The sequence below is a fragment of the Phyllostomus hastatus genome, unplaced genomic scaffold, assembly GCF_019186645.2.
Source record: "Phyllostomus hastatus isolate PE091 unplaced genomic scaffold, TTU_PhHast_1.1 phas_contig_196, whole genome shotgun sequence".
Lineage (NCBI taxonomy): Eukaryota > Metazoa > Chordata > Mammalia > Chiroptera > Phyllostomidae > Phyllostomus > Phyllostomus hastatus.
This window is the reverse complement of record NW_025333709.1, coordinates 2,203,849-2,231,649: the sequence shown is the minus strand read 5'-3', so window position 1 is coordinate 2,231,649 and position 27,801 is coordinate 2,203,849. Positions and strand designations below refer to the sequence as shown.

At 69.0% G+C, this 27,801-nt stretch overlaps 2 protein-coding genes across 4 annotated transcripts in view; one reads left to right on the top strand and one right to left on the bottom strand.

Annotated features, from left to right (window-relative positions):
• Positions 1-13,465, top strand: part of SORCS2 (sortilin related VPS10 domain containing receptor 2) — a 213,349-nt gene extending 199,884 nt beyond the window's left edge. The window contains exons 18-27 of the mRNA XM_045834049.1: positions 1,041-1,212; positions 3,821-4,007; positions 4,328-4,461; positions 5,532-5,655; positions 8,738-8,850; positions 9,756-9,869; positions 10,158-10,257; positions 10,791-10,893; positions 11,289-11,434; positions 13,010-13,465. Coding sequence (XP_045690005.1) covers positions 1,041-1,212; positions 3,821-4,007; positions 4,328-4,461; positions 5,532-5,655; positions 8,738-8,850; positions 9,756-9,869; positions 10,158-10,257; positions 10,791-10,893; positions 11,289-11,434; positions 13,010-13,074 — 1,258 coding nt within the window. The 3' untranslated portion in view covers positions 13,075-13,465. The remainder of the gene's footprint in view (positions 1-1,040; positions 1,213-3,820; positions 4,008-4,327; positions 4,462-5,531; positions 5,656-8,737; positions 8,851-9,755; positions 9,870-10,157; positions 10,258-10,790; positions 10,894-11,288; positions 11,435-13,009) is intronic.
• A 7,216-nt stretch (positions 13,466-20,681) lies between these two features.
• AFAP1 (actin filament associated protein 1) overlaps positions 20,682-27,801 on the bottom strand; it is an 82,775-nt gene continuing 75,655 nt past the window's right edge. For all 3 annotated transcript variants that reach the window (XM_045834051.1, XM_045834050.1, XM_045834052.1), the window contains 3 exons: positions 26,816-27,006; positions 23,698-23,859; positions 20,682-22,966 (listed from right to left, as the gene is read on the bottom strand). In XM_045834051.1, the coding sequence (XP_045690007.1) occupies positions 22,940-22,966; positions 23,698-23,859; positions 26,816-27,006 (380 nt within the window). In that variant the 3' untranslated portion in view covers positions 20,682-22,939. The remainder of the gene's footprint in view (positions 22,967-23,697; positions 23,860-26,815; positions 27,007-27,801) is intronic.

The window sequence follows — 27,801 nt, the reverse complement described above, 5'->3', positions numbered from 1 at the left end:
GTAGCCCTCAGAGACAGCGCGTTAGTCCAGAGTAACCGAAGTGTCGGTGCGCTATAGCTTCCGAACGCAGACCCGGCACTGAGCCATGGGTGCCGGAGGGGTCCCAGGCCTGGGGTCGGGGCTGGCGGCCGGACCAGGCACTGTGGCCACGATGCCGGCCTCCCAGGGGCGGAGCCCCCGCCCAGCCTGGGGGAGCTCCCTATGTGGCAACTCAGGCGGCGACCCCAGGCCGAAGCTTCCCCGTGGTCTCCCAGGGGCTTATCTACCTGAGCCCGGTGGGCCCTGCTCTCCAACCCCTTCCCGCCCCCCAACCCCCGTGTGCCCCTCCCCCAGCCTCACCCATCACAGGGCCTCCGCACTGCCAGGGCCCCCCTCCCCACCCCCCCCAGGTGCGGCTTCCTCTCCCGCTCACCCTCCTGATCTCAGCCGAGGGCCCCTTTCCTGGGGCCCGGGGCCCGCTACCGCCCCTCCTGGCGCTGCTCACGGTCCCGATGTACCCTGAAGTGGGACGGTTCGCAGAGACGGGTGTCCCCTCTCTGCAGGGGCCGTGTGGTGCCGCGCACCGTTGGTCGGGCGCTGGCCGTGCAGTGCTAGCTCTCTCCAGGTGACGGAGACACCGCGCCCGGGGCAGGGGCAAGGCCAGGGGTGGGGGGTGGGGGGCGGGGAACCCCAGCCCGCCGGGCTCTCTGTGCTCCTGGGGACCGTGCTTCCCCGCAAGGCCGTGAAACTCAGACGGGCTGCCTCAGGGGTCCCCGCAGCGACCAGAACAGCAGCTGGCAGTAGCAGTAGCAGTAGCAGCAGCAGCCGCATCCCCGGGTTCCCCAGGGGCCAGGGAAAGGTCACTGGTCCGAGGCAGGTCCCACCTGGTCTGGCCGTCCACCCGGAGCCCCGGCTTTCTGGCCTGTGAGGCGGGGCGGAGGGCGCCAGTGGGAGGGGCCGGTGAGTGGAGGTGGAGCCAGGAGCCACCCCTGGGCGACAGGCAGGCAGGCTCCCGCCCCCGCCTGCCTGCCGGGGCGGCCCTGACCCATGTCCACCCGCAGGTACCGGAAGGCGGTGTCCAACGCCTGCGAGGGCGGCGTGGACCTGCAGCGGGGCCCGGAGCAGCTGCCGTGCCCCCTGACCCCGCCCCGCGGCCTGAGGGTCAGCGTCCGCGGGGAGGTGGCGGCCGTGCGGCCCTGGGAGGACGTCCTGTTCGAGGTGCACCAGGAGCAGGTGAGCGCCTGGTGCGTCCCCGGGGGGTGCGTCCCCGCGCGTGCGGGGCGTGTGCCTGGCGGCGACGTGGGGCTCACCCCTGTGGGTGGCAGTGGGGGTTCCAAACCTCTAGTTACGTTGCTTCAGTTAATCTGGAATCTTAAGGATAGCAGAAAGGTAAGAAGCAAACTGTTACTGGTAATCCCGCGACCAAAGATAACTCCCGTGAACAGAAGGTACCTGGGCGGCACGTGGTCTGCCCGGAAGGCGTCCCGCCAGCTGATGTGAGACGGACGCATTTACTGAAGAAGACGCCAGACACGGGGAACACTGCACACGGGACAGTGACCCCTCGGTCCCCTGCAAAGCAGGCCCCTGGGGACCTCACACGGTTCTCCTGGGCAGCCATCAGCTGCCCGGCTGTATTTCCCTGAATCTCATCCAGGGTCTGAAATCTCCTCCCTTTCAGAGGTGATTTTAGTTTTGGGAAAAACCAGAAGTCCCAGGGCACCAAATCAGGGCTGTAGGGGGCCAAGTCACCTGGGAGATTTGATTTTTGGCCAAAAGACTCTACACGAGACATGATGCCTGAGCAGGCCCGTTGTGATGAAGCTGCCAATCACCAGCAGCCCATAGCTGCGGCCTCTGGATCATCCGAATTGTTTCCGCAGAGGAATGCTCAAGCTTCGTGCAGAACCTGATGCAGATGCGTTGCTCTGCTCACTCAGTCATTTTGAATGCGACAACCACACAGTACACACGCTCACTCAACAGCATCTACCGCCCCCACTGACTAGTGCAGTGAAGTCGTCATTGTTGACGCATGCACATTCCAGTCCCCTCTCCTTGGCTGCCAGGTTACATCGATGTCACACACACTGTTCTCGTTAAGAACGGCTGGACTCTTTCCAGACCTCAGCACACACACGTGCACACACACATACATACAAACTTCCTGTAAGTCTCTGAGTCTTTCCTTTCTTTAGTACAAGTGTTACATTTTCTTCTGACCTGAAAAATAATACACACTCATCATGGAGCATTTGGGAAAACATAAAACACCAAGAGGATAAACGTCACCCGAACTCCTGCCCCCCATGGAAACAGTGGCTAACTTGGGGGTTTCCCTCCAGTCTTTTTAAATTAATTTGCAGCCTGCCCGTTTTTCCCAGATTCCGCAAGTAACAATTGCGGGTCGTAGAACATTCCCAAGAACAGAAATTAGGAGAAGGTACGGGTGATTCAGAGTCACGGAGGAGCACCGAGTGGAAGTCGGAGCCTCTGCCTCTGCGGGGTGGGCGGGGGAGGGGCACCAGGCGCGGCCTCGTCTGGGTGTGGGCGGGCGGCTCTGCTGGGCGTTCGGGTCTCTGTTTAGAAGATGTCCCTCCACACGCGGTGCCGGGGGCCCTTCGTGTCGGAAAGCAGGGGCCCGGGCCAGGGCGGACAGGAACCCCAGGCCGAAGAGGACACAGCTGCCTGAGTGGGTGCCGGGGTGCCGGGCACTTCGCACACACTGCCCCCCACGCCCCCCTTGCTCCTGTGGACCCGTTTGATAGCCGGGGCACTGGGCCAGACCGTGACGTCGCCGCCGAGGCCCCCGGGGACAAGTGACAGAGACAGCTGTGGGTCCCAGGCCCAGGGATTCTGGGCAGGCAGTGCTGCACAGCCCTGGTTCACGGCCCAAGACCTGGGCCCTCCTGGGCCTGAGGTTCCTGCCCTGAGCCTCAGGGGACCCCGGGGGACCTCGTGGCAGGATCCTGGGGTGGCCAGAAGGTGAGGTCCCCTGCTAGGCCTGGGGCCCCCTGGACCCTCAGAGTGGACCCAGCCTCGGCCCCCCAGTTCCAAGACAGACTTCTCGGAAAAAGTGGTCTCTGCCGCCCCCTAGAGGCTGGAATCTTGGCCACTGAGGGCCATCTGCAATTCAAGGAGACGGGAACAGGACAAGGCTGTCAGCCCACTGCCCCCAGGGGGCCCTTCGCTGCCTGGGGCCAGGGCCAGTTGGCGGGGCGAGCACCAAGCGGTGCTCACAGAAGGGAGAGCCCTCCCAGGGCACGCCGCTGCCCGGACCCGGCCACCGGCTTCCTTGTGGAACCCCGGGAGGGGTGTGGGAGTGTGGGGCGGGGCCTGTACACACACTCACTCACTGACTCACTCACGTGCACACTCACACGCAGCCTGGGACAGAAGGAGACGTCAGGGGCCACAGGGTCACAGGGGAAAGGTTTTCTCCGTTGCCTTAGAGACTTCAAGAGTCTTCCCCCGTGTGCCCCTCCCTGGGGCTGCTACTGGAGCTGCAGCGGGCGCAGGGCCCCGGGCACCCTCCTGGCTCCTGGCTCAGGCCCCAGGACCTCCCTGCCCACCCCCGGCACTGCCTCTGGGGCCTCACCCTCGACCTCGCCACCAGCCCCCTCTCTGCAGCTGGGTGATCGCCCTCCTGTGTACCCCTGGCCCCTGCTCCCACCCTCCCGCGTCTCCGGAACTCAGGGCCCTCCTTGGCCGGCACTCGGGGCTGGACCCGCGGGCAGGCCTGGCCGGTCCTCCGCCGTGAGCGTGGGAGCGGGGGGGCGGGGAGTGACCGAGTGGACGAGCCTGGAGGCCCGCCCCAGTGCCCCCCTGGCGTTGCCTGCAGGGCGACGTACTGACCACCGTGTACCACGTGGACCTGGGCGACGGCTTCAGGGCCGTGTACTCCAACCTCACGCTGACCAAGGAGCCCATCCGGCACGCCTACGAGAACCCCGGCGTCTACCGCGTGTCCGTCAGGGCGGAGAACCTGGCCGGGCACGACGAGGCGGTGCTCTTCGTCCAGGTCACCGGTGCGTCCTCGCTCCCCGGAGGCCAGGGGTCACTCCCAGGGACAGAGCGGACCCGGGCCCGGGGGGCGGAGGGGGTCCCTCAGAGCCGCTGCTGGTCCGGCCACGCCCATCCTTCACGCCCTGAGGCCCAGGGCAGGGGGGCAGGCCGGCCAGGGTCCAGGCTACACCCCGGGGGTCTGCCCAGTAGTCGGGGTGGGGGGGTGATGGCGGCGGTGATGGAGTGGCCACAGTGAAGCTGATGGTGACAGTGACTGATAAGCAGCCCTGAGCAGCTGAGTGCCCGATGCCCTCTGACCCCTGACCTTTTCTGGACCCCACAGCCCGCCTGAAGGCCCTCTACCTCGAAGTGGTTCCTGCCATCGGCACCAACCAGGACGTGAACCTCACAGCCGTGCTGCTGCCCCTGAACCCCAACTTCACTGTCTTCTACTGGTGGATCGGCCAGAGCCTGCAGGTACGTGGGCCCCGGACCGCTGCTGGCCCGGCCCCCCGCCGGCCCTGCTCCCCTCTCCCCCCGGGGCAGAAGGGCCGAGCCCAGCACTGTGCAGGGGGCGGGGGGGGGGGCGCACGCACGCACCCCTGTCCTTCCACCCTGAGCGTCGTGGCCCATGTGTGGTCAGCACAGGACCTGAGCCAGCCCAGACCCTGCCTGGTCCCCAGGGAAAGAGACAGGAACACAGTGGGTGACCCAAGGTGGGGTGGGACCAGTGTCACGGGAAGGGGCGGCAAGGTGGCAGACAGCCCCAGGGGAGGCCAGGCCATTTCTAGTCCGAGGAGGGGTGGTCAGGGAGGGCTTCCCGGAGGAGGGGTCACGGAGCTGGACCACAGGTCAGAAGCCTGGCGCGGAGCCCACGGACAGAACGCCTCGGGGAGCTTCTGCAGTTTCTGCGGGGCCAGGCGGCCCACCCTCGGTCTGGGGCTCCCCGAGACCCAGGGAGAAGCCTCCTTCGCTCAGTCAGCCAAGGGCAGCCCTGCACCCCCAAGCTGAGCGCCCCCCCAAACAGCAGCGAGGGCCCAGACACAGGGCCAGGCAGCAAGGGGTGGGCTCCCGATGCTGTTCCTGGGGGTGGGGTGGGTCTGGGGAGGGGTTCCGGCTCTGGGTCTGAGTCATGGCTCCGCCACTGTCGGCCGAGCTCTCCGGGCAGGTCACCGCACCCCCAGAGCCTCTGCACCCCCATCCGCGAGGTCCATGGCAATGCTGCCCCCAGTCCTGATGGGTGCACAGGCTGGGCGCTGCGCTGGGTGTGGGGCCACAGCTGGGCGGGGCTGGGACGGTGGGCGGGGCCGGGGAGGTGGGCGGGGGTCGGTGTGGAGGCCCAGCCTGAGGCCGCCTCCTCCGAGGTCCTCACAGGAGACTCGGGACAGCCTGGAAGGGCGTGTGTCCGTGCAGGTGTCTCTGGGGCCCGCCGCACGCCCCCAGCCGCTGCCCCATTCCCTAGCGAGAGCAGGGCTCGGCGCTGTCAGTGCGGCCCTGGGCCGCCGGCTGACCGCAGGGCCAGCCCTGACTCTGCCGTGTCCCCACAGCCCTTGATGTCCCTGAATAACTCAGTGACGACGCGGTTTGCGGACCCAGGGGACGTGCGTGTGACCGTGCAGGCCGCCTGCGGGACCTCCGTGTTGCAGGACTCCAAGGTCATCCGCGTGCTGGGTGAGTCCCTGGCGGACGGACCGCCTGGGTGCGCGGTCGGCGGCCTCAGGGTGAAGGCTGTGGGGGGGCGCCCACTCTGCCTTGGTGTCCCGTTGGTCGGTGCTCGCTGGGGCTCCGAGGCCTCACAGCAGACGTGACGGTAGAAAACGACCCCTGAGAATGGGAAGGACCCCCCGCCGGCGTGCCGTGGGCTCGTCGTCACTCCCTTGCGAGCTCCCTTTGCTTTAAGAGCGAGCCTGTCCTGGGCTCAGCAGCCTCGGCCGGTGGCCAGTGGGGCCGCCCCGGCCACGCCCGTGGCTCCCGGACGAGCACCCGGCCCCGAGCCGAGCTGCAGGGCAGCGCGGGGCCGACTCTTCACCGACGCAGCCGCCACACGCCACGCCGGCTGCGCGTGCGCAGCAGCGATCCGGCGTTGGCGCGCATGAGCGGTACGGCGCGGTAGACTGCTGTCTCTGCGCTGCACGGGACCTCCCCGGGACGGCTCGGTTCACGGCCGGACGGGCCTGCTGCCTGTGCCCTCCCCCTCCCCCTCCCCCACCCCCGGCAGCCACCGCCCTGTCCTCTGGGCCCGTGAGCCCGCGCTGTTGGAGTCACGCTGTGTCCCCTCCCACGCACCGCTGAGACCCTGCCTTTGCCCGCCTGCCCGCGTCATTTCCGGAGCCCGACGCCCTGGAGGTCCGTCCGCGCCGGCGCGGGCGGCGGAGTTCCCTTCTGCTACGGCCGCACGACTGTCACCGCGGCCTCGTCTCTCACCTGTCTGCCGCCGGCACTTGGGCGGTTGCGCCCCAGCCGTCGTGAGCCACATGGCAGGGAGCAGGCGCTGCCTGTGCCTTCCCGCGTGGGACGCATGCCCAGGAGTGGGGTTGCTGGACCACGTGGCCGTTCCATTGTTTACCGTTCGAGGAGCCTCCACGCCGCCTTCCGCGGCGGCTGCAGCAGTTCCCGCCCCCACCCACCGGGCACGAGGGGCCCGTCCCCCACACTCTCGCGGGCACGTCTGTCTCCGGTCTCTGTGCCCACGGCCGCTCTGGCGGGTGTGCGGGGTGTGTCACTGCGGTCGTGATTCGCGTTTCTGACAGTCCTCGGGCCGAGTGTACTGTTGCACACCTGGCTGGTGCGTCCTCTTTGGAGAAAAAGGTCTCTCAGGTCCTCTGACTCTTCTTAAAGTTGGACTTTATTTTTTGCCATTGAGTTCTATGAGTTCTTTATGTATTCTGGATATTGAGCCCTTATCAGACACTCGATTGCAAATATTCTCTCCCATCGGTTGGGTCTCCTTTCTCACCTGCTGACCCTGTTGTTCTGGGGAAGCTTTTGGTGTGACGTGGGCCCACGTGGTCAGCTTTGCTTTCTTGGCCTCTGCTTTTGGCGTCAAAGCCACTCACTCACCGCCAAGGTCAATGTCTAGGAGCTCACTGGTGCCCTGCCTCCTTCTAGAAGTTTTGCGGTTTCAGCTCTGACCCATCCGGAGTCAGTTTTGTGCTGGCGGAGACGGGGGTCCTGTCGAGTTACCTCCCGCAGGGCCGCCCAGCCCCCCCACACCGCGCACTGAACAGCGTGCCCCCCCCCCGCCCCCCGTGGTTCGTCCTCCGCCCCTTGGACACAGATCGGTCGCCGCGGGGACGTGCGTTACTCCTGGGCTGCCCGTTCTGCGCCGCGTCTGTCTGCGGCCGGCGCCACGCGCTCGGAGCACCGCGGCTTCGCGGCGTGGCCTGGAATCAGCGCGTGGTGTGTGCCGCGCTGTTCTTTCTGGAGGCGGCCGTGGCTGAGTTGTGCTGTGTCTGTGCAAAACTGCCACTGTGTTCTCTATTTCTGTGGAAAAATGTCATTGGGATTGTTTCTTAACCCTGAACCCAGGACATGTTTATTGAATTTAGAGAGAGACGAAAGGGGACAGGGAAAGAGAGAGAGACAGAGACAGAGAAACATGCACCCGTTGCCTGCCTTACACTTCCTGACCGGGAATCGAACCCGTGGCCTTTTGGTGAATGGGAGGATGCTCCAACCAACCGAGCCACCCGGCCGGGGCGTCACTGGAATTTGGACAGGATGGCCTTGGATCTGCGGATTGCTTTATTGCTTTGGGTGGTGTGGGCATTTGAAGAGTATCAATCCTTCCGGTCCGCGAGCACAGAACATCTGTTTGTGCCTTCAACTTCTTCCCCGTAGTGTCTTACGGTCTTCGGTGTGTGGGTCTCCTGCCTCCTCGGTTAAATTTATTCCTGGGCGTTTTATCTCCTTCCACGCGACTGTGCACGGGAGTGCCTGCTCAGCTCCTGCTTCTGGAGGGTGGCCCTGGGTGCAGAGACCCAGCAGGGCTCTGCACGGGGCCGCGTCTGTCTGCCGGTCCTCGCCAGCGTCGGCGGAGTCCCCCAGTTCTTTCGTAGGTGACACCGTAGGTGTCACCGGTAAACAGCGTGTTTCAGCGTTCCTTTCCAACGCGGTGCCCGTGGGGGAGGCTGAGCGCCTAGGTCTCGAGAGCGGCTCGCCCCACGGAGAAGAACTCCTCCCACTTCCTGCGTGAGGAAGCAAGGCTGGCCTGGGGGGGGGGACCCAGCACCCTGCTCGTCTCGCAACCCCCCCACCCCCACTGTGGCTCCACAGCGGGCCTCTGAGCCGGGGACCCAGGAAGTGAGCAGAAGAGGAGGTGGGGCCCCCGCCCTCTAGGACTCTTACTATGGTGGGGGTACCCGCCCGGTCCAAGTCTCTGGATCCTGGAGGACAGGCGGCCACCCTGGAGTGGGGGGGTGTCCTTGTGAGTGAATGGGGCAGACCTCAGGCTGGTTCGCGCCGGGACCCCCACCCCCTCCTCCTCCCCTCTCCTTCTCCTCCTCCTCCTCTTCGTCATCGCCGAGCTCGTGACTACTGTTCTTAGACGGCGGCCAGTGACGAGGGCGCCGCCTGGGGCAGCTCTGGACACACAAGATGAGGCCTTAGTTTCCAGAACCGGGCGTGGGGTCCGAGCCCCGGGGCCGGCCGGGGCCGCCCAGGGTGTGTGGCCGCCTTCCGGGAGGCCCTGAGCCCGGCTGCGGCTGCGGCTGCGGCTGCGCAGGGCCAACCGCCCCCCCCTCTGCCACCCCAGCTCGGTTTCAGGTGCTGCCCCTGCAGTTCTCCCAGGGCCTGGACGCCTACAACCCCAACACCCCCGAGTGGAGGGAGGAGGTCGGCCAGCTGGTCACCCAGCTCCTCGCCAAGGTACCCCCACCCCACCAGTGCCACAGCCTCCCCAGCACCTGTGGGTGCCTAAGCAAAGCTGGGGGACCCCAGGGCCCCAGGGCAGGGCAGGGTGGGTGCGGCCACCGCTCGGTCCCACGAATCCAGCCCTCAGTCCAGCTGGCGGGTGCTGAGGAGCCAGCCAGGGTGGCTGCCTGCCATGGCTCGGGGGCACAGGAGGCTGGACGTCACCTGCAGGGCGGGCACGGGCCTGCACCTGCCAAGCTCACCTAGTGAGCGCCAGCTGTGTGCACGAGACATACGGAGCTGTAATGTTCTCCAGCGGCCCAGAACCTCTTCAAATCAATTTTGTCTCCTGAGCCCGGCCCTGGGCACAGGGCGGAGACCCCGGGGGCCGGCTGCCCTCGGGACGCCCACGGAGAGCTGACAGAAGGCGGGCATCCGGCTGGGGGTGGGACGCCCCCGCCCTTGGGCCGTGGGAAAGACTGCCCCCTAGGGTCACCCACGGCCGTCACAGGCTGAGGCCCACTCTGGCCGCGCCTCCTCTCGGCCTGCTAACAAAACCGGGCGTATCGCCCTGGGCACTGAAGGGTGCGTAGGAGTTTGCCAGATGGAAGTGCTTAGCCTGGGACTTCCGGGAGGCAGCAGGGCTGCGTGAGCTGAGCGTGGTGGGTTTGGGAGGGCCTGAGCCCGGGAGGGGCTGCTCCCCGTGGCCACGGTGTGAGGAGCAGCCAGGAGGGGCCCGGCCTGGCTGAGTGGAGGCCGGTGTGGGAGGCCCAGGCCTGAGGGACCAGAGGGGGCTGTAGGAGGCGGTGCAGGTCGGGAACAGAGAGCAGGACAGACGGCCAGGCCTCGGGCAGGCCACGGGGCAGGGGTACCCCTGGGGCTCTGCAGCGTGGGCCCAGTGCCTGGTCCTCGTCCCACAGGAGACGGGCGTGGCCGAGGAGCTGCTGTTGACCGTGGTGAGGCCGGGGCTGCCCACCGTGGCCGACCTGTACGTGCTGCCGCCCCCGCCGAAGCAGAGCCTCACCTGGGACCAGGTAGCTGCCGCAGCCCCCCTGCCAGTTCGGTGGCAGCTGGTGGCTCGTGGTCCCCAAGAGGCACAGCCAACTTGGGCGCAGGCCCTCCCCACCTGTTTCTGCCCCTCTGGGACCCATGTGGGCCCCCAGGCGGGGTGGGGGTGCCAGGCAGGACCCCCTCCCCAGGCAGAGGGGGCGCCTCAGGGACAGCCTCGCCACACCTCTGCCCCGCCAGCGGAGCAGCAACACCTGAGCATCTGCCCAGCCCCCCGCCCGGGCCCAAGGCCCCTGACGCCCGCCCCCCCGCAGATGCTCGCCCCTGTCCGGCAGGCGCTGGGCGCACAGAAGGTCAGCTTCCTCCTGCGGGCCGGGGTCCCGGTCCTGGTGGCTGTGAGGGAGGCGGACACGGGTGAGTCCCAGAGCCACCGCGGCCCGGCTCCGGCTGGGCTCCCCCGCGGGTCCTGGGGGGAGAGTGTCCAGGCCCCTCCAATGAGGACACCGTTCCTGGGGACCTGGGGACGGGAGCCGCCGCTGCCCACGGGCCACCCCTGCCTGCCTGCCTGGCGCTCACCTCCAGTGAAAACGGGCCCAGGCTCCCCTCCGCCGCGGCCACAGGAGCTCCCCACTCCGCTGTGCGACCGTCCCCGCCGGTCCTGCGTGTCCGGCCCCCTTGGGGCCAGGATCTCTCAGAACTGGGAGAGCTTCCCTGCGCCCCAGAAAGACGGGCTGGCAGGCGGTTCCCGCGCGGCGCGGGCCGAGGGGGCTCTGTCCGCATCCACAGCTAACAGCCGGGGCACCCTCATCCGGGAGGGGCCCGGGGTGGGGCTCCCCCTCCGCCTCTCGGGACACCCTGCCCGTCTATGTGAACGCCGGCCCGGCCTGGACTCCCTGGACGGGCTGGGCGCCCCACCGCGCTGGCTGCTCACGGCAGCTCCGTCGCAGGTTCCCTGCAGCTGGCGGAGAGCGGCACCTACTGGGTGGCGGCCGTCCTCCTGGTCACCGGCGCGTCTGCGGTGGGAGCCTTCCTCCTCTACAAGTGCAGAAGGCAAGGCCACCCCTCTGGTGCCCCGCCCCTCACAGCCCAGGGGCCCCCACTCCTACTCCTCTGCGGGGCCCCCCACCCCCCGAGAGGAGCCCAGGCTCGGAGCAGCCACGGCTGCCGCCCCTGAGTCAGTGGGCAGCGGGGTGACAAGCGAGGGAAACACCCTCGCCCTGTCCTCAGCCCGGTCACCAGGGACGCCGACAGGCAGCGAGCACCCTGTGTGCTGCCTGAGCTCACAGGACGGAGGGCTTCCTGGAGGAGGGGGCTTGCGGCAGGGATGGGGCAGGAGATAAGACCCGGGAGCACGTCTGCCCCCCACACAGGGGCGGTCTGGGCCCCGCGGGGTGCGTCGGGGGGCCGGTGGCCCGGGGGAGCCCTGAGCCCCGCTCTGCCCCCAGGAAGCGCCCCGGCAGGACCGTGTACGCCCAGATGCACAGCGACAAGGAGCAGGAGATGACCAGCCCCATGAACCACAGCCAGGGCGTCCCGGGCGCCGTCCAGGGCGCGGGGTTCGCGGACGACGACCTCGACTCGCAGACTCTAGGTAACGCCTGCCCTGCGGACGCCCCGCCCACCTCCCACGGCCCCTCCGCCAGCAGTGCGGCGTGGCCCCTCCCTCTGACGAGGTGGTGAGGCCCGTGGCGCCGGCACACCACGCCCGGCAGCCCCTGAACGTCCAGACGGCGGGAGAGGATGGGAGGCTGGTTTCCAGGAGGAGGCGGGGCCCCTCCCCAGTCATCCCCTCAGCGCCCCCAGCCCGCCTGCTCCCCACAGGGCTGACCCCCCGGCACCACGCCCGGGGACGCTGCCACCTGTGCACTGCCGTTCCCAGTCCCAGACTCGGCTTTGCTCGGGGACCCCCCCCACCCCCCACCCCCACCAGGTGCAGCAGGGAGAGCCTGAGACTCTGGGCACTCGGTGGGCGCGGTCGCTGTGCAGCCCCCGGAGCAGGGCGTCTTCTGAGCGGAGGGGCCACCTGGTGGCTCCTCGCCCCTCACTCCGGTGCCCCGCCCCCCATCCTGGGTCCCAGACGAGCTCTTCTCGGAGTGAGGGTCCGCAGCCCCTGGTACACAGCGATGACCACAGTGCCCGGAGCCCCCCTCTCTGGGGCCCTGGCTGGCTTAGCGCTTCCCGGGCTTGCCCGAGGGCTGGCACCCAGCACATGTCACCGGACAGATGACCGAAGCCGAGGGCCAGGGCGGTCCCCCACTCTCCCTGAGTCACCGAGCCGATCAGAGGTGGAGCCAGAGTCATACCCGGCCCAGCGGCTCCAAGGCCAATGGCCTGCCCCCCACGCCCAGGCCCCCCAGGTGGCCGCCCTGCGCCCAGAGAGGCCCCTCGGCCAGGTCTCCACCCCGCCCCCTGGGGCAGGGGGGCCACGCGCCCTCCCACGCAGCCTGGGCCCCCCCACAGGCAGGTGGCCTTGCAGCCGAGTGACAGGTGGCTGCAGAGGCTCTGGGTGACCCCGGGCATTTTCCTTTGCCGTCCCCACGTCAACGCCGAGGCCGTGGAGGGTGACCCTGACAAAGGCTCCCCCAGCAGTGAGGCGCAGGCCCCCTCCCGCCGCCTGGCGGTGCCACCGGGCCAGGGGGCAGGGGCAGGTCACCAGGAGCCACTCTGGGTCCCACCGGCTCGGGCCCCGCAGCTGCCCCCTGCTCTCGGAAGGCAGCCCCCAGGGCCGCCCCTGCGTCTCTGATGTCACCGTGCCCACCCCCCCCCCCGCCACCTCCCAGCCATGCCACACCGGCCCACAGAGCCCACCGCCTGGAGGGGGCGCAGCCCCTCCTGCACCCCCCTGCTGCCGATGCCTGGTGCCTGGCCAGCCCCGCCGCAGGTCGGTGGGTGCGGCAGCAGGGGCTGGCCGTGGCCTCGCCCCTGGAGACCCGAGGGGCTCGCTGCTTGTGACGGCACCCACTCAGGCACTCCCTAGGACACGCGGGGACCCCACCGCATCCAGGTGCCACCCGCACAGCCGAAGGGACCGCCAGGGCCCACCACACTCTGTCCCCGTGGCGTCAGCCGAGGCCGGCCCTGTGTCCCGCACGGCCCCACCACCCGCCCCTCCTGCCCGCTCCAGCCCAGGGGCCCCTGCTCACGGGCAGGCGTCTCTGTCTCCTAGGGAGCCACTCCGGCGTGGTCCTCAGCGTGGACTCCCGGGAAATGCACAGCTACCTGGTGAGCTGATGCCCGTGCGGGCCGCGCCCACGCAGTCTCCTCTCCGTGGCTCCGCCCCGTGGGGGCGCAGCGCCACAGACGCGCCGGTGCCGGGGCCGGCACCCCCTCAGAGACCCGCGGAGAAGCCACCTCCTCCAGCTGTCCCCGCACGAGGCGACAGACGCCCCTGCCTCTGCTCAGCTCATGGGACGCTCGGGGGGCCTGCCGATGGCCCCCCTCCCTGGACGCCGGGCCCACGGCACCGCCCGCCGCCCCCACCCGACGCTGGGCACATCTCTGCCCCTGCACCTCAGACGCTGCCCGGCGCTCCGCACCCTGTGGCCCCAGCCCAGGCCTGGCTTCTGGTGGCCAGGGCGGTTGCCCTGGGGACAGGGAGCTGCGCCTGCCTGGCCGCCCGCCCTCCCAGAACCACGGACCCGCCCCGCCCCGCCCCTGCCCGCGGGCACCGACACCGAGCCCTCCCCGCCCACCCCAGGAAGGCGGCTCCTGCCTGCACGCCGGCCGGCCCTCCAGAATGCCCCGAGCTGTGACCCAGCCCCCCCCACCCCCCCACCCCCTCACCCCCCCGCTGCCCCTCCTCTGTTGGAGCTGCAGGTAATACACACACACCTCTGCAGGCTGTTGCAGGTTCGCTCTGCTTTCTGTCGTTGTGGCCAGCTGGCAGCCACCGGGGGGCTGTCAGAGCCCCCTTCTGGGAACCCCAGCACCCTCGCCACAGGGCAGGGCCAGGGCCCGCACCTCCGCAGCCAGTCAGCAGGGGCGCCGTGGCGGGAGTGCCCGCAGAGACCCCAGGTCTACACAGTCTCCTACAGCCTCAGGGACCCGCGTGGGAGCCCAGGAACCAGGCAGGGTGGGGAGGGGGAGCAAGCGTGCCCCCCGTGTGAAGCGGAGGAACCGAGGCCCCGAGAGGGCGTGACCGCCCCGGGTCACAGCACGGACAGGAGCAGAGGGGCCCCGGGCCATGGCGGAGCCCACGCACACGCGTGCCCAGAATCAGGGACGCCGCCTCGGGCTGCGCGTGTGAGCGTGTGGGCGAATCTCGCCTTCTGCCCTGAGGCCAGAGGTCCGTCTCCCCCCACGCCCCTCCCAGCCCCACGCCCCCCACCCCCACCAGGCAGGGCGCGCTCAGGCGGCCTGGCCCGGGCCAGTCCAGAATGGAGCCTGCGGGATGTTAGCCTGTGTCCCCTGGGGCCACAGGAGGCCTGGGGGCGCAGCCACACCCCCAGAATAGCCCCCTGATGGAGTGGGCTGTCCCGCCAGTCCAGCGCCACGTCCCAAGTGGGGACTCTGGGGCCACGGGGAGGGTGGGCCCACCAGCCGGTGCTCCCAGGTGCCTTCTCCAAGTGCCCGCCCCCCTCGGACCCAGGCGGGGCCCAGCGAGGCGATGGGGGAAGGGGCTGCTGGGCTCTCTGGGCCTGTGCCGCAAACCCCCTTCCTGCCCGGCCCACGGGTGGTCTCCAAAGACACCTCAGGGAGCCCCGGGTCCCACCGGCCACCCCACCTGGCTGTCCCGTGAGTGTCAGATGGTGTCCAGGCCCAAGGTCAAGGTCAGCATGGAGTCCCCTGGACACAGGGCCCTTCCCCCAGCGCACCGGTGCCTGGGGGGCGCGACTACTCGGGCCTCAGATCCCTCCGCTCACTCTCCCTGCGGTCCGGGCGGGGCGCCCCCTGGTCGTGTTCCTTGAACTCCGTGTCACCACCTCCATTCCGAGTGTGGTGGGTGTGCGGGCCCAGGAACCGGGAAGGAGGAGGCACCTGGCCACCTCCCGCGCCCCCACCCCACGCCCACACAGACGGGCGCACACTCGGGGTTCTTCGTGGCCGGGGCTCACGCAGGCTCCGGGCCACGCCGTCCTCGGTTCACGCGCACAACAGAGACGCGATGGGGTCTTTTTAATTTTTCCTTTTACAGAGTCAATAAATCACGTGTGATGCTTTTAACAAAGATTGTGGTCGGCGTTTGCCTCATTACGACTCTGTAACTCAGCGGGACCCCAGAGATGCGCCCTGACCTTAACCCTCCTGGTCACTGCGTCAGGACAGGCGGCCAGCGGGGCGGGAATGGCCCGGTCAGCTGTTGGGGCGCTCCCCATGCGTCCCGGCTCCCTGCCCTGCAGGGCGGCAGGGCCCCCCGCCCCGCACCCCATCCCGCCAGCAGGGGGCGCAGCCCTGCAGTCGGCCCCCAGAATCCAGAAGTGGGGCGCTCCATGCGCCACAGTGTCAGCAGCACCTTGACCAGGTCCTGTGACCGTGAGGGACGGAGATAAAACCAAGAGCATGTCCCAGTCACCTCCCAACATGGAGGGACCCTCCTCCCCCAAAACATTCAGTGGCGATCATGGCCTCAGTGTTGCCGAGGCCCTTCTCCCGGACAAGGGCCATTGGCCACGCCCCTCCCAACAGCACCCAGCTCGGCTTCCGTGAACCCTCTGCACGGCCCACCCCGAACCAGGCCCTCTCAGCACCCCAGAGCTGCCCCCCGCCCCCATCAGCCCTGACCCAGCTGTCCAGCCCCAGACGTGACCCCGGGCCCAGGATGCGGCCCAGGCTGGCAGCACCCTCCGTCCCTGGGGAGAGTGACCGGTCTCTGCACGTGGACAGTCGCTGGCCTGCTCAGTGACCAGCCTGCAGAAAAACCCCACCACACTCGGTTCCCATGAAAGGGGAAACGCCCCCCCGCCCCCCGCCTGCGTGCTGGAGGTCGGCAGCTGCACCCCAGATTTCACTGGGTGTCAAAACGTGCCCTGAGCCTCAGGCTGCTGGAGCGATGGCCCAGCACTGCGGTCCCCCACGGGCCTGGGTGGCCAGGGCGCGGCACGGCGGCTCCCAGTCTCCCCTGGCCTCGGCCCGCCACCCCTCTGCCGCTGGGCTCGGCAGGTCCCCGTGGGCAGCGAGCTCAGCCTTGACAGCTCCTGGGACTCAGGGGCGCCAGCTGGGCGTCCCTGCCAGGTGTGTGATGGGTTGTCCATCACCGACAGGGCCGTCCCCACCAGGTGTACGATGGGTTGTCAATCACCGACAGGGCGGGCCTGGCAGACCGCACCTGGCAGGGATTCCGGGCCTCGGGGTCGCACGGGCAGGCGGGATCGTGGGCGGAGCCGGCACCTGGCCTGGTTCGGGCCCAGTTCAGGACTGCGGGAGGGGCCCTCACACCGCGAGCCGGCGGAGGAGGGGCCGAGCCGCCTGCACAGCGGCAATGGGGACGGGAGGCCATCGTGAGGGCACAGCTGCCCGTCGGTGTGGCCCTCGGCCACCAGTGCGGGCACTCGTCACACGCGCCCACGCACCATGCGGGCACCAGCCGCACACGATGGGGGCCCTGTTCCCCCTCCCAGCGGAGGGCAGCGAGGCGCACAAGAGTCGGCAGGGGTGGGGGCGGTGTCTCTGCGGGGTGGGCGGGGCGGCGAGGGCGGGCGTGAGAGCACGGACGCCCTCCGCGAATGGGTAGAGCTCGTCACGGAAAGGGAGGAACTAGTGTGCGTAATGACGCTTTCTAGAATGTTCCCGCGACTCGGAGGATCTGGGCAGTGGCCGGGTGCAGGTGAGGCTGGGGGCGGGGGGGGTATGCAGAGGGTGTTGTGCGCGTGGGGTGGGACTGCGCAGAGAGAGGGTGCGGAGGGAGGCGGCGGGGCAGAGTCCCGGGGTGAGCAGGGACCGGACACGGGGGTGGGGTGGGGGGGGGCGCAGGCGGCCACAGACGCAGCTGGGCTGGGGGCTGGGAGTGAGGAGGGGGCCGGGGCTGCAGGGGACAGGAGCAGGCCTGGCTCGGTGGTCTCGGTCTCGTCGGGAGCGAGAGGTGGCGGGTTGGCCGAGGACGCTGGTAGAAGTGCCGGCAGCTGGAGGCCCCACTGGGGACCCGGGTTGCCGCCGCGGCTCAGGGAGGACTTAGGTGACGGCCTGCTCCGCTCAGCGGAGGTCCAGCGCTCAAGTGCGGGGACCCCGGGGGGCCGCAGGGCACAGAGTGGCTGCAGCGGCTCCAGACTGGGCGTCTTTTCACGGAGTCCGGGGCCTCCGGTCGGGTTGCGTGGCCGTCCCGGAGGTGGGCGCTCACTGCGTTAGTCGTGAGTCACGTGCTCCTCCCCTCCCCCAACCAGGGGGGGCCGCGCGTGTCTCTGCGCTGGGGACAGAGGACAGCCACAGAACGCTGCACAGGCGGCAGAGGTCGAGGCCGGGCCTGCAGCCCCCACTGCAGACCGTGGGCTCAGTTCTGGAGGTGCGCACGCCCACGGCCCGCTAGGTCCGGGGACTCGTCTGGGGGCTGCGTGCGGGACAGGGCTCCATCAGCCACAAACGCGGGGAGCGGGGCGCACAGCACCGGCGCCCGCCGGGGAGCACTGCGCCTGCAGGGGGCGCGCCTCACCCGAGGGCGAGTAACGGGGGAAAGATGGCGGCCGGCCTCGGGCTGGGAAGGCGATCCTCCCGGTTTGCAACAGCCCGGGGCTGCGGCTGGGGAGGAGACCCGTCTTGTGGACGGGAGCTTGCTGAAGGAAGCCTGAGAAAGTTCTGGAAAATGTGTCGTTTTGATGTGAAGTGCAGGCAAACATGGTGCCTTCGAAACAGGACCGTGAGGTCCACGGCGGAGCGGGGCGCAGGCGCCACCCACGGGTGTCGGGTGAGGGGAGAGTGGAAACGCAGGAGCTGCGTTCACGTTCGCCCCCCCAGGGCAGGTGAACTCGCTCAGACGGCAGCAGGGGGGCGGGGCGGAGCCGCCGGCCTCGGAGGGCCACGCCCAGGGCCCGAGACCAGGCCCGCAAGCGACGGGCGGAGGTCGACCCGACCCAAGGGGACGTCTGAGTGCGGACGGGAAGAGCAGAAAGCCCCACGAGCTCCCGGACAGAGCGCGGCGGGGGGAAGCGTGGCAGGGCCGAGGCCGGCTGTGGCTGTGGCCAGAGCCCAAAGCAGGGAGACCACCATGGAGACAGGCCGGGACGTCGGAGCGCCTCACGGGCACAGGACGCAGCAGAACACTGAGACGCACGCCCCGTCCGGGAGTGGGGAACTCAGGTCTCCTCCTCTCAGCCAAGGGCTGGTGGACGCTGGCGGGCAGCCGCGGTGTCGGGGTGCGTGCAAGGACAGGGAGCCGCCGTACGGCTGCTGCTGCTGCGGCTGCAGCTGCTGCTGCGGCTGCTGGTAACCACCGCCTCTGGGGGTCCAGTGAGCTGGCCTCCCTCGCCCCCCTGCCCCCGGCAGGGCCCCGGAGACCTGCACACACAGCCCCTCCCGAGCGGCCCCGGCGGCCTGGGCCCCCCAACCCCGGCAGCTGCCCTGCTGGCTGCCCTGGGAGGACCCCACTGGTGGCGGTGGGCAGCACCCCTGCTCCCCGGGCGGGCAGCACCAGCAAGGACGGACGCCAGGGAGGCTGCGGGGAAGTCTGCACAGCCCCGGGAGGACTCGCGGGAGGGCCCGGTGCCGCTGTGCGTGGGCGGTGGCTGCAGCCCAACGGAGGCGTCTGAGGGGGGTGGAGAGGGCTGGCAGGAAGGACGGGCCCTGACAGCCTCGTTGCTGCGGGCCGCTGGTCAGCTGGTCGGGTGGACCCTGGGCTGGGTGGGGCCGAGGGGGGGCAGGCTGCACGCAGGTGAGACCTGAATGGGGTCTTCTGCCACCTTGCCAACCCACTTCCCGTCAGCCTCCAAAGCCCCGTGTGCCCCGCCCTCCCCCTCTGTGCCTCAGGGCCTGGCAGAGGCGTCACTGTCCGAGGGCAGGGGACTTCGTGACCCCGAGTATGTCCCGTTTATTCCTGCTTTTGTCATTGCCGCCCCAGGGGCCCTCCAGGAGTCTGCGGCCTTCTCCCTCCTGGTGGAATCCTGCTCAAACACCCACCTGGCTCAGGCACGGCCCCTGCCCTGCCCCGCCCCCCACAGCCCCAGAGGCAGCAGCTCCTTCCTCGAGACCCCGGGAGCCCCAGACCCTGGGAGCCCCCAACCAGCCGCACCGGGGCTGCCTGCCTGCCCACGGGCATGAGCTGCCTGGGACCGGTCACACTGGGTTGGTCCCACATCCAGCGCTGGGCGCCAGGCAGGTGCACAGACGTGTCTTGAATCGAATATTCGACTCTGTGGATTAAAAGCCACTTAACCCCCTCCCCCCAAACCCCCCCAACCACGGGTCTTTCCCGAAAGCCCTTCTGCTAATAGACACAAAGCACCCCCGACCCCTCCCTCCCCCCACCTCTTCCCGCGCCCCCCCAGCCCAGGGCCCTCTGCGGTCAGTTCCAGAGACACCCGGTCATGTCTGTCCCACCTGCCATCACGCCAATTGGGTCAGGACACGGAGGCCAGGTCGGAGGGCAGAGCTTTATTGAGAACACGCACTCAAGTCACGCCGCAGGCCGGCGCCCGTCAGGCCGTGCTGTGTGGAGCGGCCGCAAAGTCCACAGGGAAGACGCGGGGGCGAGGCCGCCGAGGGCGGGTGGAGACCGGGTGCCCCCCTCCCCAGGGCACCCTCCTTCCCGTACAGCCTTTCCCTCGATGGGTTAAACATGCCGAGAAGCAGGGGGAATGTATTTACAGTCACTTAAAGTGGGCACGACCAACATACGTGATTAAACAAGACCTTTCCTGATTCCTGCCTGCTTCTTTCAAAGAGGAGTTTAAATACGACTTTAGTTTTTAAAAAATACAGTAAGGAAATAATTACATTCTTGTATGAAAACATTTCACAGTGGACAGCCGTGGTCGGGCCGTGAGGAAGACCTGTGATTTAAAAGTCGGTGGCGAAATTTAAACAGCCCTTCTCAGTAGAAAACGAAGTACAAAGAACATCTTATTAAAAACCCCTTTGGTCCCTAAGAACTGTGACCAGGTGTCCCCACGGCGACAGGCAGGGCCCGGATGGTGCGTGTGCCCCGCAGGGGTGAGGCCCCGGGCCCGGGGGCCTGGCGTGTCTGCGGCCAGCGCCCCACTGTCCTGCCCGGGCCTGCGTCCCAGGCAGCGGTGGCTCCGCCCTCCCTGTGACGCAGTGTCCTGTGTGCACGACACGGAGACTTCCGTCCACTTGCGGTCTGTCTCACGCTGTCCCCACCTCCGTCAGGGGCAGTGACAAGACAGCAGTAACAGCAGGAACAAAATAACAACAATCACCTTCTTTAAAGCTACGCCCTGATTTGAAATGACCTTTCCCCTCACACGTCATTGCAGAAAAACAGAGGAAGGCAAAGGTCGCAGGTTCACACCCCGAGGAGCACCCTGGCGGAGACCGCAGGTCACCAAGCTCGGGAAAGGGTGCTCTCGGGACCCACAGGCTGGACGCGGGGGGGCCTGTCACAGGCCTTGAATCAACAGAAAACCACGGCTGCTGGGCTGGGTCCCCAACAGCACGCTGGCGGCGAACAGTCTTCTGGGAAGACAGGACTTGAGCACAGTGAGGGAGTCCTGCCCCGGGCGGTCCCCTCGGAACCCGCAGCTCCTCCCCGGCGGCCCCAGGGCCTCGGACACGTTCTGAAGCAGACTTCGCGAAGGGCGGCCGGCCCCTAACCTATGACAGTGGCCTTGGGGTTCTTGGAAATGGCCAGTAACCACCCAGGGGCGGTGAGGGGAGCTCGGCGTTGGGGGCGGGCTGGCTCCAGTCACGGGGAGAGCTGGGGGGGCGGCGGGGCGGGCCTCCCCCCGCCACGCGGCAGCCCTGCGGCGGAGCCGGGGACGCCCACCCCCGCTCTGGGCCTTGGCGGCGACACGGGAAGCCCTTCCCCAGCCTCTGTGCAAAGCTGGTGAGCGAGTTAAAAACATTATAAAAATATAAAAGTGGGCGGGATTTTGAAGGTTGATGGCACTTTGCCAAAATAAAGCCGGAAGCTGGAGCCTGAGGCCGACAGTGCGGACTCAGGTGCCTGCGGGAGGGGGGCCAGGAGAGGCCGCCCCTGCCGCCCCCCACGTTTCTCTCCCTTTTGGGCAGGGGCCCCCTGGATCGCGACCGCCTGTCGGCGGGTCTGCCTGCTCCCAGGGCAGCGGGGCTTCGGCGCCCGCCCGCCGGCTGCCCGGGGATGGAGGGAGGCAGACCGAGACCACCGTCAGAACGCCGACACGGTGCCCAGTGCGTGTCTAGTATGTACAGACATAAATTAAAAACTATACTCATAGAACATATACAAATAAATAACTTACTTTGGAGCAAAGACTTGAGGCTAACTTCCGATCAAACCTGGAGCGCGGGGGGAGCCGCTGGCCGCGGGGACGCCGGCGGCCGCGCAGCGCCCCCTTCCGACGGCTCCCAGACCTGCAAGGCTCCAGCCCGCCCTAGAGGTGCGGGGCGCGGGGTGTCGGAGGGAATTTAGAACCGGGCTTTACGCACACCACACGCGTCCGCCAAGCCGGAGCGTCGGGGGCCCCGGACCCTGGGCACGGCCCACGGACGCAGCCTTAACCGGAGAAGCCGTGTCTGCCCGACGGCAGCAAAGATGAACGGAGACGGGCCTTCCGTCCCGGAGGAGCGGCCGGACCGCGGACGGCCCTGCGCCCCACCCCAGTGTCCTCTGCGGACGCCCCGGGAGGCCCCCCACTGCGTGCTGGTGGGATGTCCCTCGGACTGCTGCCCTGTGGGAAGGGGTCAGAGGGCAGTGCCAGGTGGCAGGCGGCTCTGCAGTGGCGTCAGGCCCCAGGTGCAGGCCCCTTGCGCAGCGTGGGGAATGTCCCCGACACCAGCTTCCTGCTGAGCCTGTCACCTCTGGTCAGCCCAGGACACGGGACAGCGGTCCGGTCCCAGGGGCCCCGCACGTGCGTGCAGAAGGTCTCGGGGACGAGTAGGGGACCCTGCTGTGCTGCTGTCAGTCCCCACCCGGGATGGGAGCCTCCTTCCAGGGGCCGGCCACGGCCGTGTCGCCCACCCCTCGCCGCGGCCCCCCGTCTGGGAGAGGGCTTCTGGGGACGGACCCTTCATGACGGAGCCCCGCGAGGGTCCCTGCAGGGGAGTCTGGCTCCGAGGCCACGGTGCAGTGGCCACTCTCCCTGTCCCTCCTGTGCCCCAGCCCCTGGGCACCCCCAGGAACAGCGCACGGGAGGCAGATGAGACAGGTGGTGGAGAGGCCCACCAGGCCCAGTCCACGGACGCGCTCACGGCTTCAGTGTGCACATGGAGGCGGGGGAGGGGCTGGCTGGGCGCTCGGGGAGGGCCCCCCCCCCCCGCACTTTGCAATGTCCCAGTTCCGTAACTGCGACTCCCAGGACCTGCCTCCTTTTCACAGGATGGACCCGCCAGCAATGGGCCTGGGGAGGCCCTCAACAGGCCGGCTAACCGTGCACCCCGCTGGGCCCCCAGCTCCCCGGGTGCAGCAGCGGGGGCAGGAGAGGGGAGGCCTTGCCGGGGCAGAGGGGGGTGGGGAGGGTGCGGGGCGGAGCTGTGCAGCAGCAGCGGGGGCAGGCGGGGGCTCTACCAACCCAGAGCGTGGGGCGCAGCGCTCACGGGAAATGCTCAAACCTTCCCAAAGGACGGATGGCACTTCCTCCCGGCCACGAAGCGTCCGTCCAGAAGAGACGGAAAGGTGGAAACACCTCACGGCGCAGCGTCTTGGGCCTTCTCCTCCAGGGACGAGGGACCGGGCGAGGGGCGCAGAGACAGGTGGCCACACGCTCCCCCGAGGCCGCCAGCTGTGCAGCCCGAGGCAGACGGCCACCTCGCTGCAGGGGCCACACGGCCCTCGGTCCCCGCCCCTCCCCCGCTCGGCCAGCGCCCCTCCGGCCTGCGGCTGGTGGACAGGCCCCGCCTGGTGGACGGGCCCCGCCCGTCGCCGGAGGGTGGTCTCGGGTACCTCTCCTCCCTCCCGTCTGCAACAAATCAAGTGGGAACCAGGGGCTGCGGGAAAACTCCTTTAAGGGCACCGTCGTACAGTAGAAAAATACTCGTGAGGGTCCGGGCGTCCGCGGCGGCGTCTCGCGGGCTCCCTCTACGTCCCGTTCTTCAGCTCCCACTCCTGGCGAGGGAAGCGAGAGAGAGCGCGCACCGGTCACACGCGAGGTGCCGGGACGCGGGGCCCGTGGCCTCAGGTGGGCGCGTGGCTGCGGTCCTCAAAACACCGCAGAGAGTTGCCGCTCAACCCAGGAATGGCCCGGTCACGGGCAGGGGCCGCCCCACAGTCCCAGGCGGGTGCACCCGCAGCGCAGCGGCACCAATGGAGCTCGTGTGCACGAGAGAGGGCCGCCTGCCAAGCACAGCTGTCTCCTGGGCAACTCTCGGTCACAGCCGACGAGGGCTGTGTGTGCCGGTCACCGTACACAGTTTTAGATTTGCCTGCGACCTTGGACCCGACACCACAAGCCGTCAGTGCTGACCCCTCAGAAGGGGACCCTGTGCGGGGTGGGGGTGGGGACCCGGGGCTGACAGGGCTGCGGGTGGGGGGACTGGGGAGGGCGGTGTGTCTGCGCAGGGTCCTCGGTCACCCGGTCACCCGTGGGCGGAGCCCAGAGCCCCGCCCCTCTGACGGAGACCCAGAGGCCTTGGGGAGGGGTGGGGGGGCCTGCAGCTGTGCCCGAGAGCGGCGGCTCCCGAGGGCCCGCCTGCAGCCAGACCCTGGAGGCCGGTCGCAGGTGGCGTCTGAGGGGAGGCTGTGGGACTGCACAGGAGGCCAAACGCAGCTGCCCGTCTCTCCCACGCGGTCCTGAGGCCAGGAAGTCTGCACCCTTAGCGTGCGTGGAGGGAACTGACCTTGGCCTTCCGAAGCACGTGGCCACGGCAGGGGGCACTGCCAGCCGGCTGGCTCTGCTTCAGGACGGCCGCGCTGTTCACGGGCACCGGGCCCTCGGCGTCGCTGGTCTCGCAGCTGGACAGGGGTGAGCTCTCCAGCGGCCGGTGCCTGCTCCCGGGGGACTGTCAGCAGAGAGGGGACACCCGTGTGAGGGGCCCAGGCCGCCCTGCTTCCCCGCGGGGTGGGTTTCCCCTGAGAAGAGCGGGGTTGGAAATCGGCAAGCACAGGGACAGCCAGGAGGAGGACAGCGGGGACGTGTGTGGCCCGTGCCCAAGCCTAAGAGCTCCTGCTAGATGTCCGTTCCACAGATGGACAGACCGAGGTTGCGAGGGCGCTCCCGCCTGCCGGGCACACTGGGAAGCAGGGGAGGAGGGCCCCTGGCTGCCGCATCCGCCCTCCAGCCCGACCAGTGGCCCCTCAAGGGCCCTCTCCTCGGCGCTGGTCCTCAGGAGCTCTGGCTGCCGCAGCCGCCTCACCACCCCGGCAGCAGCCACGATGGTGGTGCCGTGAGCTCTCAGAGCTGCACACGTGGGTGGGCCCCCGGCGCGAACCCGGCACAGGGTCACACCGAGGGTTTTGGACTTTGCACAGTTTACACGTGGCCAGAGGGAGGTGCTTCCCAAAGACTGAGAGTGGGACCGGGGGGAGTCTGGGTGCCGGGACGGTCACCTCGGACCTTCCGGGGAGATGGCACGCTGCCCTCGGGAGAAGCACGCGCAGCTGGCGGTGCCGACCTCAACCCAGTGCCGGGGCAGGCGGCCCTGCGACCACGGTGGAGGGTGTGCCCTGCGACTCCGGGCCGGGCTGGCGGGCGCGTCGCTTCAGGAGAACGGTGTTCCGGGTACCGGGGAGACAGGTCGCTGAGACCCCCCCACCGCAGGGAATACGGACCCTGGGGCCAGGCAGCCTGTGTGGTTGGTTCCGGTTAACCAGACCGGTGTGCGGGGTGGGGGGCGGTAAAGGAGGGGTAAAGGCTGGTCCGGCACGCGCCCCTCCCCCGGGACGTGTCCGTCTAACAAGCTGCTACTCCAGGGACGCGGCCTCGGTGGGGATGAGGTCGAGTGCTGCCACGCTGTGCGGCGATGGCCAGGGAGCGGCCCTCGCGAGCGAGGAAGCAGCGAGCACGTGACTGAGAGCGCGGGGCCTCCACGAGGACCACGGGCTCGGCTGTCCGGGTGAAAGAAAGGAGGGCCGCAACGGGGCCAGAGAGAGCCCACGGGGCCGGGGGGGGGCGGGGGGGCGGGGAGCGTGTGGTCGCTGCAGGGGCGGGCGGGAGCTGGCCCCACGGAAGACTCCGGATCGGAGCAGGAGGGAGGGTGCAGCGAGTGCAGGTCCGGGCGGGGCTGACCGCGGCAGCGGGGGAGGGGCGGGTGGGCCAACTGGGCACTGGAGCAGGGGCGGCTGCTTCCCGGAGTCTGGGCCAGAAGGGTCAGTGGGGCCTGGGCCGAGACTGGGGGAGGAGGTGGGGCCACGGCCGCATCGTCTGTTAACACGCGGGCAAACCAGCACGCCTTCAGACGCCTCGGAGGACGCGAGAGGAGGGTGGGAGGTACAGGGGAGAAGGTCGGACGGGGCCTGAGAGGCCAGGGGAGGGTGGGGTCTGGGGCCCGGCACCCCCAAGGGCGGGGGTCAAAGGGCCGCACACTCTCCTGCCTCCAGCCCACCCTGGACGAGGGTCTGGAGGGGCTCAGGGGTCAGGACGCACTGAAGAGCCACCCGCGCCTCACCGGCCGTGCTCACCGCCACCTCCAGCCGGAGCTGGCCTCCCTGCGCCCCGGCCCGGTCCCGTCGGCCCTGGGAAGCCTGCATCACCCCAGGCCCGGGGTGAGTGCTAACTCCCCCGGCACTTGCGCAGGGCTCTCCACGGCACTCCCCACGCCTGGCCTAGCTCCTTCCCGGGCTGTCTCCCTCCCCAGGGTATAGGCTCCACAGAAACAGCAACTCTCCCTTGCTCGCTGCTGGGCCCCTGAGGGGCTCAGCACGTAACCCTGTCTTATTGAGGAAGGGAGGGAGGGAAGGAGAGGGAGACACACTCTCTTTGGCCAGGCCCTGAGCGGAGAGCTCTTCTGAGCACGGTCCTGGTGGTAGGCGGTACTGTTGTCCCATTTCACAGAAGAAAACCCATGGCTTTGAGAAGGTGAGTGACCTCAGAGGCCTCCCCGGGGACCCCAGCGCTGCTCCCCCAACACTGTGGCTTTGGGAGGCCTGCCGTGCAGCCAGAATTCACGTTGCCAAGTTCGGGGGGCACCTCTGGAAGTGGGGGGTGGTCACTGGGCAGGACAGGAGCTTGGGGGAGGCGGGTGGCAGGCTTCGGTGCCGCCCCCCGTGTCCGTGAATCCACACGTCTTCCCGGAGGCCCCTCACACTGCTGTGGGGAGGGGCCGTGGGGCACGCAGTTTGGAGCAAGGGGATCAGCAGGCCCTTGGCGCTGGCGAGGGAGGGGCGGGGGCCGAGTGTGGGTCTGACCCCCGTCTGCCACCTGCTCTTGGCAGGGTCCCTGTGCTCCGTGGGCCAGCAAGGAGTGGACGGAAGGATCCCGTAGGAAGGACTGATGCGGTGCAGAACACCGTGGTCGTTAAGGTGGAGGAGGTTCAGCCCTGATCTCCGCGTGTCCTGTTCGATCGCAGAGGACCCAGACCGTGCGGGTCCGTTCCCCGCACCGGGCACGTCCGCAGCTCGGCCAGACGTCCGCACAGACCTGCGGTGCTGAGCCCGAGTCTCTGTCCTGACAGCCGGCCCCGAACGTGGGCGCAGCTCCTCGGAGACGGGGGCTGCTGTACCCGCTGCACTCGGGTCTCGGGCCTCACGCAGGAGAGGGTCTCACGCAGGAGAGGACACGGCTGGGGCCCCCCGCACCCTGGGAGCAGCTCCGAGGAAGCGGCGGGGCCCTCAGCGTGGGGGAGCGGGCCTCCCTGGGGGCGTGTCCCCGAGGGCGCATCCCCAGCGGGCGCGTGCTGCGCCTCTGGGCTGCGGACTGCCGGGCAAGGCGGGGGACGAGCAGCAGCCACGCACGGGGGAGAGGAACACGGGCGCACGCTCCCTGCACGCGGTGACCGCGCCGCTGCGGAGGGGCATTACCTGCGGACTCGAGGTCCCCGACCGGGGCTCGATGGCCAGCCCCAGCGTGATCCCGCCGGCCAGGGCCTTCCGGAGGCTCTCCTTGACCTCGGTCAGCTCCAGCTCCAGGCTGACGCGCTCCGCCTCCCTCCGCCGGCACTCTTCCTCCAGCGCCTTCAGCTTCTCCTCCAGGACCGGCTGCGTCTTCCTGCCTGGGGGCAGAGACACACCGGGCTGCTCGCCCACTGGCAGACCCCCGTTCTCCCAGGAAACGCCCGCTCAGCCGCCCCTTCGAGGAGCAGCGTCCTCCCCTCACACTTCCTCTGCTGCGGCAGGGAGGACCGAGTCCCACAGACGGGCCTCGGGGCACTCGGGAAACGTGGGACTCAGGCGGCGTGGCTTCCCAAGGGGCCGCCGACCCGAGGACTCTGAACGAGTTTATGGTCCAACCCTCCGGCCACTTTCTGGCGTCGCCTCGTCCGCCTGCGCTCAGGCACAGCCCACTCCCGATGGAGCAACGAGCCGGCGCCTTTGCTTGGAGCGCTCGCTTCCCGCTGTTTGGGAGGTGCGGCAGCGAGGGACCCAGGAGGGCAGGCGCTGCGCCCCCTCCCGCCCCCCACACACACAGGTCAGGACACCGGTTCCTGGGGCGGCCGGGCCTGTGCAGGCCCCTGTCCAGCGCGCCCAGCTCGGGAGGCGCCTTTCTGGGGCCAAACCCCGGTCCAACCCTCTGCGTCTCCACCTTCCGCTCCCACCCCACCCTCCGACGTGGCACCTGACTCCCCAGGCAGCCGTGTGCTCGGCGCCGCACCCCGCCTCCTGCCCCCATCTCCCCGCCGTGAGCCATCCCTGACCGGCTCTGCGGCACCTGCCCCCCATCGCAACGGCACAGTGCGTCCCTGCGCACAAACCACGGCAGCACCGAGTCCCGGAAGGCTCGGGCCCCACGGGCGCCGGCCCCTCCCTGCACACAGAGCCACTCGGAGGCAGCGCTTCCCCTTCGGGCC